The sequence below is a fragment of the Balaenoptera physalus genome (assembly GCF_965194825.1).
Source record: "Balaenoptera physalus genome assembly, chromosome: 10".
In the NCBI taxonomy this organism is placed as follows: domain Eukaryota; kingdom Metazoa; phylum Chordata; class Mammalia; order Artiodactyla; family Balaenopteridae; genus Balaenoptera; species Balaenoptera physalus.
The window spans coordinates 105,616,126-105,628,619 of record NC_138889.1 but is presented as its reverse complement, the minus strand read 5'-3'; the positions used below and the strand labels follow the sequence as shown (position 1 = coordinate 105,628,619).

The following is a 12,494-nucleotide window of genomic DNA, read 5'->3' as shown; positions in this document are numbered from 1 at the left end:
TAAACCACTTTTGTTTTATTCACTATGCTATCCCCAACTCTTACAGCAATGCCTGCCACAAAAGGGTGCCCCAAAACTGTTGAATGAATAAATAAGAATGTCTCAATTTTGTAAATTTGGGTTATGGACTGTTGAAAGAGTTCCTATCTTGATGTGGGGTCCCATCTACTTTCTTTTCAGTTGATAGTCTGAATTAGTTGGGAACCTAGGAAGAAGTTGGACCATATAAATCAGATTCCTTGCATTTTCATAGTTGGGCCAGCGAATTCTCACTTTTAGGAAAGAGCTCTATTTAATGGTTCTCCTGAACCCTCTGTGAGAACTTTGTAGAAGCTGTCACCTTCCCTGAGATAGTAGCCTTTGCCCTTTGGAGTGGCCCAGAGGGCCTCTCTGAGGAGATAATAGAAAATACATATCATGGGGTCCAGGTGCTTTTACTTCCTTTAACATTAGAAAATGAACAAAAATAAAGCACGTGGATGAATAGTGAAATCTAATGGATTTAAGGGGGAGGGTGAGGGTACAGCAAAGGCCTGGCTTGGGAGAACCTGAGGGGTTGATACTTGATTTTCTTGAAGACCTGTTAATGAAATTCTTTAAAAAGTGAAATTTCTTGAAAGTCTAGGGAGTAGACTGAATCTCCCAGAATGGAAAGCAGGGTAGGGATAAGAATTCTGCATATTCTGTTCTGGACTAGAGAGGACTTAATACTGCAGAAGGGAGGGAGACAATACAGGTACATGAGAACAGAAACCCGTCAGCAATCTGGTCATTGTCAGAAAGCGTCAGACTCACAGTGTGGGACCCCCGCCCCTGTCTTTCAGCTAGCAAACGTTAGAACAACTAGATAGAGTGTGAAGGTTGTGCGTTATGCTCCCCTTGGTTGGATAAATCTGTTGGGCTTATTGTTTCCTTTTTCTTGGTCCTGTGAACAGATATTGCCAGTGAATTCAAAGAGCAGTTACAGACACTGATACCATATGTATTAAACCCAGCTAACTTAATGGAAAAGGAGATCAATGGCTCAAAAGTCACCTGTCGGGGGCTATTGGAATATTTTAAGGTAAATATGGGTTTTAATTATTAAAATGTTTGACTTTTGGTTAAACTGATCTAGGTTATAAACTAACCTGGTTTCAATATTTTAAAGCCTGGGGGAAAGTTTCAAGGGGGAGATGGTGAGAGGCATTTTGAGAGACTCCAGTGTCCTCCCAGGAGTGGGCCACTGGGTGGCAGTATCGGTCTAAGAACCAAACGGATGTTGTTTGCACTCTCTTAGAGGAGTAATTACTGTGGCTAAAGGAAGATTGTTCCTCAAGGAAGATGGTGTGGACAGGAGGTGGTTAGGAAGTTGCTGTGAGTAGGAGGAGACGGCACCTAGATGTGACACGACTACCTCAAGGCGGATGGTCACTCTGCCCACAGGTAGTGGTGAGGCCAGTGTGCATGGGGAGCCTGGTGGGAGTCCTAGACTTGTGCTGCTTTGAGAACATTTTCAGTTAACTAAAAAATGCTAACATGCACTCAGAGGTGTGCTGTGTTTTTGCTAATTCCTGGGTGTTGATCTAGGTCTTTAGGAAAATGCAATTGTATGGTCACTGTTTCTAAAAATTAAAGTCCAGTTAAATATGACAGAATGCCATTTTTCATAATTGTTTTTATGTTTATATTCTAAGGCATATATTAAAATTTACCAAGGAGAAGATCTGCCTCACCCCAAATCCATGCTTCAGGTAAGCAGTTCTTTGGCATCCTAAATGATGATATCCTTTGATTACTTGAGTTGACCCGTATATAGTAAGCAGAGTCCTTTAAGAAGAGAATGCTGTTGGTTCCCCCCCTTTTTATTATGCTGAGGTCCGTTCATGTTTAGCACATTTTCCAGCAGTGTGACTCCCTTCAGGTTTTCTTGTCTGTATTCATGCTGGTGAAGTTAGAACAGAATGGCTTCTCGCTGGGCCTGGTCTTCCCCCAAAACATACTGTGGAAAACAGTGTTTTATTATTCCCAGGTTAAACATACCCAGTTCTGTTAGACAAATCATTTCCTGTTACCTGTTGTCTCTTTTCATAGAACATGTCCGATGTATCTAAATATTTCCTGTTTACTAATCAGGTTTTTAATTTGCAAATAGTTTTATTTCCAACATTTTGATGTTTCCAAGATGTCATTTTGTTAAAACATATAATTTCTGACTTTCATGTGCTGAAGATAAGGCCATTTATTGCCAAATCTTTATTTCTTTTTATTTATTTATTTATTTATTTAAGTACTTTTGGCCGCGTTGGGTCTTTGTTGCTGCACGCGGGTTTTCTCTAGTTGTTGCGGCGAGCGGGGGCTACTCTTCGTTGCGGTGCACGGGCTCCTCATTGCAGTGGCTTCTCTTGTTGTGCAGCACGGGCTCTAGGCGCGTGGGCTTCAGTAGTTGTGGTGCATGGGCTCAGTAGTTGTGGCTCATGGGCTCTAGAGCGCAGGCTCAGTAGTTGTGGCGCATGGACTTAGTTGCTCTGTGGCATGTGGGATCTTCCCGCACCAGGGATCAAACCCGTGTCCCCTGCATTGGCAGGTGGATTCTTAACCACTGCGCCACCAGGGAAGCCCCAAATGTTTATTTCTTTAGTAGGATAACATTTTCACAAAGGGAGCTAGAGATTGGGATTGATGTTGTAAAGATAAATTTTTCCTCTTCTTTTCTGTGTTACATCTATTTTTTAACACATAAAATCGAAGCAAAGGAAATACTTTCAGAGGTTTAATTTTATGATGAAGATTCTTATGTATGAGAACATTTTTTGGCAGAAAATTTGGCAGAAAAGATGTATTTTAATTCATAAATTGGGGTATATAGAAAGCTGAAAAACAGAAGAATAATAAAGAAGGGGGAATGGGGAATAGGGTGAGAGAAAATTTTTACTTGGTTATTTGTGGAGGAATATTAAAAGAGAAAGGATTTATGGTTTATGCTTTCATTTCTTAAAAGGCCACTGCTGAAGCCAACAATTTAGCAGCTGCAGCCTCTGCCAAGGACATGTACTATAACAAGATGGAAGAGGTAGGTGTGCTGGGCAGTTGTCTTATTCTGAAATATCTATAACTGGGCATGTTGCTGACTTCAGGAGTCCAAACTTGATCCCGTGTAGTGTATCTTATGATGAAGAGGCAACATTCAGGTCTTCCTGCTTATTGGGGCCTTTTAATTATGGCCCTTTCTAAGCAAGGCTTTCTTACAGTGTCACTGCTCTCACTAATCAATATCACCCTGGTTACTAAGTGTGCTTTTCTGAGGAATTGAAGCCAGACCTCTATTGGTCTTGGTCATCATTTTAAAGTTAATTTCTAATATCTTAAAATATTCTAAGCTTTTCAGTGTTTTCACTTGTTTTATTTGGCATTTGTTTTTGAAGGGTTCTTCACCCTTCACATTGTGTCTTTATTCTTTTTAGGTTTCTGGGGGCGACAAACCTTATTTGTCTCCAGACATTCTAGAGGAGAAGCACTGTGAATTCAAAGAACTTGCTCTGGACCATTTTAAGAAGATAAAAAAGATGGGTGGGAAGGATTTTAGCCTTCGTTACCAGCAGGAGCTGGAGGAGGAGATCAAGGAACTCTATGAGAACTTCTGCAAGCACAATGGTAGCAAGAATGTCTTCAGCACCTTCCGAACCCCTGCAGTGCTCTTCACAGGCATTGTGGCTTTGTACATAGCCTCAGGCCTCACTGGCTTTATTGGTCTTGAGGTGGTGGCCCAGCTGTTCAACTGTATGGTTGGACTGCTGTTAATAGCGCTTCTCACCTGGGGGTACATCAGGTACTCTGGTCAGTATCGTGAGCTGGGCGGTGCTATCGATTCTGGTGCAGCATATGTATTAGAGCAGGTAAGTGGTGCCAGCTGAGCAGGCTGACGGTTGGTAATGGACAGATATTTGTGCTTTTATTGTAAAATATCTCCATTTGGAAGAGTTCAGTAGTGAAAGAAGGCATGAGAAACTTCCCCTGGCCATTTTTTTTTTTCTAATAGGCCTTAAGTTTTATTATCCTTCTTTAGGATATTAATGTTTATTTGTAATATTTTGTTTCCATGCTTAAAAACTGCTCTTTAATGCAAAAACATTTCCAACTTACATATGTTGTGTTCTTCATGGGAAACTTTTAACTGCGTGTTCATCAGACATAATTCCTGTGTGAGTCTCTCCCCCATCCAAGGTTAGTTTGCTTCACTGAAAGTCACAAGCTATGAAAAATATGAACTTAACAAACTGTTCTATTTTGAGACCTACTAATGGATGGCATGTCTTTCACTTAAATCATTCAGTAAGCTAGTGGCTTTTGACATTGACATGATCTCTAGGTTTATAGATCCTTGAGACTCGGCTTTCTCTTTCTGAGTAGCAGGAACATATCAGTTAAGTTAGAAGCTTGTGGTAAAGCCAGGAGAGCTGCCCACCCCATTCCAGTAAGGTAGCAAAGGCTCAGCTGACGGACTCTCTGGGGAGTTAGCAGCTGCCACAGGCTCCCCGACCCCTGCATTTTCATTCCCTTATTTTCTATAACATACTAACAATGTAGACAGAGATTTTCGAAAGTTTGTCTCCAGTGGCTTACTCTTTTGATGCTGTGCTGTATTTTATTAACTGACATGTTGAATAAATGGACTTTTGCAGGCCACTTCTCACGTTGGTAATTCCACTCAGGCTGCTGTGAGGGACGCAGTTGTTGGGAGGCCATCCTCGGATAAAAAAGCTCAGTAGCATCTTAACAAGAGGATCCAACAAGACCCCGGCCAGCCCCTTCTGATTTCTGGGCTTCTGCCACGGCCACAGGTCCAGGTCCCAAGGAACGCAGACCTGGGACCATCTGGGAAGAGCTGAAACACGGCACTAATAAATGAACAGACCTTTCCTGTGGTTTCAAATTCTTAAACACACTTCCATTTCTCTTGGAAGCATTTCTTTTCCTTGCTGGTGTAGATCCAAGCCTATGTCTGTCTTCTTATTACTCTCTGCTTTGTGCACTTTATGGGGAAAAAGCTAAAAGAAAAAATGGAAATGCGGTTTTGTCCTATATGTGCCATTTAGTGCCTTTTAAGGTTGAATCCATGCTTTTGAGGACACAATAGGGAGGGGATTGAGGATAACCACATGAAAGATGCTGTTTTGGTGAATTATCAGTTCTTTTGTCCCTTACTCTTTTGAAAAGGATTTTTTTTTTTTAAAGTTTACAAAACTTGCAAAAGCTTCAGAACTAAAGACTGACTAAAAATGATGCCATTACACTTTTAAAGTCTTACAATATTAGAGAATTGTTTTTGCCACATAGTATGGAAAAATTATATCGTATTTAACTCTACCGTACACTGAAATTTAAGGTCTGTTTCCTGACAGTCTGGCAGTTTTGTTAGAACATATTCTGTTTTTTTGTTTTTTTTTTTTTGCCTTCATTCATTCCTATAGCTTCTTTCTAGAAAAGAGACAAACGTGGCTTGAGAAACCAGAGCAGCTTGTAATAAAAGGAATGAGCTTTCATACTTTAAGAAAAAAGCTTGAGTTTAAATGAACCATGTGACCTCTGATAAGTCATTTGAACTTGTGCCTTGGTCAGATTCACTGATTGTAGGTTTATATACATGTATGTATTATACATAACTCACACACAATTGTCATTTGAGAGTTTTTGTTTTTTAGAGTTCTGTATGAGAACAGATCTTTATCAAGGATTAGAGGAAAGACATTTACCAAACATACTGCCTTTAACTGACATCCTATTTCATGTGGTTTAGCAGTAAATCAGGTCTTTATCCACAATGTTTATTTGCATTCTCCTATTCACTGTCTAATGTTTTTAATAATGGAGCTAAAACTGTCAGTTTTATTTAGTGAATCATCCCTTATTTAACTTTATACATGACTAGTCTGGTAGCTTTAAAATAGCTTTGGCTTAGTAAGGACCAAAGTCCCACCCAAATATGGACATATAATATCTAGAAGTATCTAAGAATTCTTCATTTACCTTGATCATGTGATAAAAAATTTTATCAGTTGCCTTTTCCTTTGGTTTTATAATGGTGAATTGTTGTGGATTTTAAAACTTCATAAAACTTGCCTGCAGGTATTTATATAAACATTCAGGTATGTGAGCCTTAATTCTTAAGATAATTTAACTTTTGCTGTGGGAGGGAGGGAGGTAGGGAGGTTTAGGCAAATTCTGAGTGTAAATTCTTTATACACAAAGTATGAATGGAAGGTAGAAAAAGTCTCTTCTAGCATGTAATCTCTTTGTCAAAGAATATTTCTCTTGACTGTTTTAACACTTTACCACTCAAGTATTTTTACAAGTTATGAATTAATTCCAAGTGTTTTATGTATTTTTTCATATTTACATACCATCTTGCCCTCAAGTTCTTGCTATTTTATTCAACCGTGGTTAAATTTTAGAAAAATTCCAGCTTGTCCTAAAAACTGTTTACTTGCATATCAGTGATACTTAGCTTTATTATCAATAAATTAAAAGCTTAGTTTTAAAATTTTGGTGCATTTTCAGGTGGCCTCTCATCTTCCTGAAGGTTGATACTTATTTGCTAAAGGCCTTACAGATGTTGAGATACTTAGCTTTTAATGCATTTGTATAAGCACATTTATAGATTTCAGAAATATTGTCTAGAATTATCCTTTTAATGGTGAGAAAAGGATGCTGTGTTTAAATTTTATTTTAATACTAAAATATTAGATTTTTTAAAATAAAAAATATATGATGTATGATTTAATGAAATCTTAGAATTTAGTTACTGTTTAAATCCACCATTTCTGTTTTGATCTTAAAGGAATAACTTTGTTTAATTACCCTGGGGAACCCTTATTTTTTTTGTCTTTATCAGTTAACTTATTCTGCCTCTGGAAATTGTTTATAAAATTTTCTCAGTGAGGATTTTTATGAGTTTCCTTTGGCCTCATTTTTTTTAACAGAAAATTGATGATTTTATGTCAGCTTTTCCAATAAAAGGTACATTCTCATTGCTGGCTATAAATAGTCCTGGGGAGGTTTATAACCAGGTTGAAAAGAATGTCTTTTACCCCATATCTCCCCTCAGCCGTTAGTTTGTGGGTCAGGGACATTACTTAGGACTAAGTTTTTGCTTGGTGTTTGTTGCTCTGCCACTCCTGCCTTCCCATGCAAGCATTTTTAATTTGCACATTCCAAACAGTATATGGGGCACATTCCTATTAACATATAAAAGGTTTTCAGAATTTTCTATGAAAATACTTAATTTTAGGAGAGGTTACATATTGTTAAGTTTTTTGTTTTCTTAATACTTCCAGTTAGCTTCTAAGTAAAAATAATAGAATCAAAATTTCGATTGTTTCCCTGAGGTGTGTAGACAAAATGAGGGAAAACGATCATGTATGGTGATAAACATCCTTAGAGTCATAACCTTATTTTAGCAGTATGCCAACAGATCTTTTTGTCCCGCAGAGGTTTATATAGTAAGAGCTACTTCATACTTGGTAGAGTTGCCTGTGAGTATTGTTTTTGTTTTACCTGGTTTTTCTTTTTTTTTTCTCTTTCATGAAGTAAAATGCTTTATGCGAACAAACAGACAAACTGCCTTGTACTGGCAGTGCGTTTCTTTAACAGGTCATACCCAGCGTTCCACCTGGCTTATGAAAATGGTGTCTTGGATAGGGTGAGTTTGGATGAGTGTGTACGTATGCATGAGTTACAGAGAAATTAAGTAGTTGATTTAAGTCCAGGCAAAAGTGATTAAAAAACAGTTTTACTTTTCCCTAGAGTATTTTTTTTTTAAATAATGTAACTTATATGGACATCTTCATAGAACTATTGAAATGTAATTTAGGATTATTTAGGATGGCTGCCATCTAAGGTCGCAATCATGGGCTGCATCATTCTGGCTTACCTTTAGATCCAACAAAATTTCAGTCAAGAATAAGGGCATAATGAAGACAAGCTTCAGTTACTAAAACACAAACTGTTTGTGTAGGTGGTGTTTTAAAATGGCATTCAAAAGCCCATTTGTAAGAGACCATTTTGCATTTGAATTGTTTTCCTTCTGTGAAGTCCTATTGTAGCTATGTTTTGGATAGTGGTTCTCGTCTATCTTGAAGTGCATAAAACTTACCCCTGGGAGGCATATTTTAAAAAATTCAAATTCCCAGCTTTATACCCAGGGATTGCCTCAGTGGGTCTGGGTTTGGGTTGTGGCCCTGGAATCACCACTTTTAAAAACAGCATCACAGGTGGTTCAGAGACCACAGCGAGAGAGACTACTCAGAGGGATGGGAAAGTGCAATTCAGTATTGTCTGGAGGCAAGTGGATGGCTTTTGCCTGAGGTTCAGAATAGGTGGTCTACTGCCAGATACAATCACTGAGAGTTTACAGTGTTCAGAGTAATAAGGATGCCTTTAGTCTAGAGGATTATCTAAGTTCTGTGAAAATGTTTTTCTAGATTAGGAAGCCCTAGTGCCTTCTCTGAGAAATGAATGTACAAGTATCCTATTTACTAACGGGTGTAATTAGGGTTAAAAAAAAAACTATTTTGAAAGTTGTTTTTCTTTTAAAAAGCAAAATTCAGCACTGTGACTTGAACCTCTGAATCTTTTATGCACAGAAAACCTTAAGCCTAAGTAAAAATGAACAAAAAGGAAGGAGAAGATCCTAACTCTGAAAATTAGCCACAAAATAGGCCTTACCAGGGACTTTCAAGATAGATCTAAGGGCAGAAAGATTTTAGAAGAAATTTTTCTTCCTGGGAAAGGAATTTCAGGTGCCAGAACTAAAATTTAAATGTAGTGTTTTATGACCAAGGGAAGGTTGCATTTGATTCCCAAAGTTTCCAATTTAGATGAATAAATGCTACCATGGACTTAAGCCTTAAAGGAGTTAATATTAATTTTGAGCATATATAGAATTTCCTCTCCGATTTCTTTTTCTTCAAAAAAAAAATGATTTGTTCAAAGCACTTTCTTTCTCCTAGACCCTTTTTGAATGGCTTTAAAATTTAATATACTTTTTAAAAAGTGCAATGGATTAGATTATGCTATTAGTGTATTAAAAGCATGTTTCTGTTTCTTAGTTTTAAGGTCATTTAATGGAATAAAGATCACAGCACCATGTTACTTGTGTTTCTTCTTTCTCTGTTCTTTAACATGGGAGGATCTGTGAAGTACATTTGGGCTTGGCAAAGCAAATAGGATCTCTAAGGGGATGAAAACTTGGGTCAAAGGCGGCAGTGGTAACGTGGTTTGAGTCAGCTTTCTCTGTCCTGCAAAACAATACTGAACTAGTATCTTACTAGCATAATGCTGGAGCAAGCTGTGCTGTTGGAGGTACTGGGTAAAATGGAGCTAACTGGTTAATGGTTCCTTGTTGGGAGTGGGGTGAGGTAAAGAAAGCTCTACTGAAAGCTTTCCCTTTCACTGACGACCTTGGAGGCAGTGGGGAAGTTGGTTTGAACTTCTCAAATATTGACTAATCACTTTACATACCCAATTTAGCCCTACAATAAAAAGATTTATTTCCTAGTTTGAAACATACATTGGGTGGGGTCAGTAGCCTCCATCCATCCATCCATCCATCCATCCATCCATCCATCCATCCATCCATCCATCCCTGATCTTACCAGGCTGGGTGTTGCACTGAGTTCATCGCAGTTTAGTAGGGAAGGGGCAAACTCACAAGTAGATGTGATACGAAGAGTATGGGGAGTGACGATTCCTCCATCAGGCTGGGGGGAAGGAAGGACCAGGGTGGGAAAGGTGGTCATGTGTGTGTGGGGAGACGTCAAGCAAACTGTGGCTTGTCTTTGGTGCATTGACATTGTTGCCTTTGATGACCATAAACAGTTTGCCAAAGATAAGTCCAACTCTAACTGGCTTAATAACTAAAAAAAAAAAAAAAAAAAAAAAAAAATTGTAATTAGGAAAAAGTTTCTTATAATTGGCTGTCTAGAAGTTAAGCTAGCATGAGGCCCTGGAAGGACTCAAATGTCAACAGGACTATTATCTCCTGTATGCAGTGGCTGCATTATTTGCTCTTGCAGATCTCCTCCATGCTGCTGGGGAGGGCAGGAACAAATGGCTCCAGGCTTGCATCATCTCTCTTTTAAGTCCCCAGAGGAAAGAGGCTTTTTGACCCACTGCCTATTCAAAAATGTGTATTTTATATGTATATACACACCTCCATCCTAGAGAAAGATCCCGACTGGTCTGGCTTGGGTCATACGCTCCTTCCAGGGCCACTGCCTAACCTGAGGGCTGGGGCATGATAACCAGCCATATGTAGGTCACATGTGTCCCTACTCGGGGTGATGGGGGTACTGTGATTGGCGGCTCCACCAGAACCACATGGAGTGACCAGGTGAGAGACTGCTGGACAAAAACGAATGTCCACTGCAGTTTTCAGTTCCCCAGACTGGCCTCTTAACAAGCATAGTGGAACGAGAGCCTGCAGCATCTTGGGAATGTGCTTTTAAGGGGAAATAGACTGATGATGCTGCGCGTTTATGCAGTGGAAGCTCTTCAGGGCCTCTCAAGAGGGGTTTATTCTCACCCCTTCAGTAGGGCTTGAGGGGTTGCAGAGAGAGGCAATTCACAAGGGAGTTATACTTCACCTTCCTTTCATAAAAGCCTGATTTTTCCAGCCAGGATGAACTGTCAAAATCGGCATATTCTCAAAGCCTGCCCAGAGTGGCCTGGATACACGTAAAAAGCCTGCGTTCACTTGGCTGATGGAGCACCTGGTGCTCCAGGTTTGAGCTGCTGTTAAGCGTCAGAGCGCTCATGTTGTCATGAAGTGCTCCTGCTGTGGATTCTGCTCCCTTAGATGCGGTTTGCTGCCCACTCTTCCTCCCCCGCCCCCTTTCCTCTTGGCCTGGCCTTGCTTCTCAGACCCGCCCCCCACCGGCTCAGAATCCCCACAGGGTCTCTTAGGCCTGCTCGGCATTTAGCCTCGTGCCATTTCCTCCCACTTTCTCAGTGACTTCTTCCTCAGAGGCAGCACGACAATGGATCTCCTGGAGGAGAACCGTCAGAAGGCAGAGAATGGAGAGATTGCAAAGAATTAAAAATTAATATTTTCCACCTGTCACAAGAAGAGGAACGGGGCTCCACAGCTGGTTGCAGAAAAGACTGGAGGCTTCGTGGGCAGATAGCAGTTTGATCCTGGCTGTTTTGATCTTGGCTCTCCACCCAAATCATTGTCTTGGACTTGGAATGGGGCTTAAGGGCAGGCTGTCTTGCTGGGGATGGTGGTGGCATCACATGGTATCTCCTCTTGGGGATTTTCTTACAGAGCTCCACTTTTGAGAGCTGTGTGAAAGGTCAAAATCACTTCCTTGACATCCCCGCCCCTCAGCGTTCTTTTTATTTTGTTTTTCCTGGCAGAGCAACAGGAAAAAAAAAGGAAGGGAGGGAGGGAGGAAGGAAGGAAGGAAGGAAGGAAGAATAAGTAAAGGAAGTGACATCTGGGCAATACTGAAAGCAGAGAGTAAGAAGAGGCAGAATCAGTGTGGTTCCTCAAAACCGAACCTTTCCATCCTGGGTTTGACTGCCTTACAGGTAGTCTCTTGCTCAATACACATAACAATTTGTTGAGTGAGTAGTAATGCATATAAAGCTCTGGTGTTTATTTACAGCGCCTCTGACTCTCCTTGCTGGGAAGCTGGTGAATAACGTCATTGATGAGCATTTCCTTCTTCCTGTTAACAACAGCCAACGGGTCCCGAGTGAGAACTTGACCGGAGCCAGACATCGGGCTCCCACTTTATAAGCCTCATTTCATCTGTTGCTTTCCCTTTGGGGAATGTAATTTTTAAATATTATCTTATATATTGTACAATATCATCACCACTCCACTGACAGATGAACAAACAGGCTGAGAGAGGGAAGGGTGCCCTGGACCCTGTAGGTAGCCAGGGACAGGATTTGGCCCACGCGTCCTGATTCCAAGCTCAGTGCCGGCGGGAGGGGGCAGGAAAATAGAGATGAACAGGAGCTGCTTCTACCCTTGCGGAGTCACAGACCAGTGCACAGGAAGGGCCTGTCTTTGGTCACTCGTTCACTCATTGATTCATTGATCCATTCATTCATTCATGAAATACCTACTGTGTGCCAGCTGGGTGCCAGGTTTTGGGGATATCTAATGGCTTAAGACCCAATAGTTAAAAGTACTTTCTCTCTGGTATGCCCTTGCCTTTAAATGGCTTTAAAGCTTAATATACAGTAGTCCCCTCTTTTCCTAGGGGGATACGTTCCAAGGCCCCCAGCAGATGCCTGAAACCGCAGGAAGTACGCAACCGTTAAGATAGTCCCCGCTTATCCACGGTGTTGTCTCCCTGTTTGTTACCCAGCGGACTGCAGAGAAAGAAACCGCGGATAACGGGGGCCTATTGTAGTTTTAAACTACAGTATAAGCCCACTTGAGTGGAGGAAATAAGCAGACTGATGACACGCCAGTGTGATGTGTATACAAGAACTTAAGTTGA

At 40.4% G+C, this 12,494-nt stretch overlaps 1 protein-coding gene across 3 annotated transcripts in view; it reads left to right on the top strand.

The window, feature by feature from the left end:
* Window positions 1-7,792, top strand: part of ATL3 (atlastin GTPase 3) — a 54,934-nt gene extending 47,142 nt beyond the window's left edge. For all 3 annotated transcript variants that reach the window (XM_082477173.1, XM_082477174.1, XM_082477175.1), the window contains exons 9-13: window positions 936-1,063; window positions 1,677-1,733; window positions 2,981-3,052; window positions 3,444-3,875; window positions 4,662-7,792. In XM_082477173.1, coding sequence (XP_082333299.1) covers window positions 936-1,063; window positions 1,677-1,733; window positions 2,981-3,052; window positions 3,444-3,875; window positions 4,662-4,748 — 776 coding nt within the window. In that variant the 3' untranslated portion in view covers window positions 4,749-7,792. The remainder of the gene's footprint in view (window positions 1-935; window positions 1,064-1,676; window positions 1,734-2,980; window positions 3,053-3,443; window positions 3,876-4,661) is intronic.
* The last annotated feature ends 4,702 nt before the right edge of the window (window positions 7,793-12,494 follow it).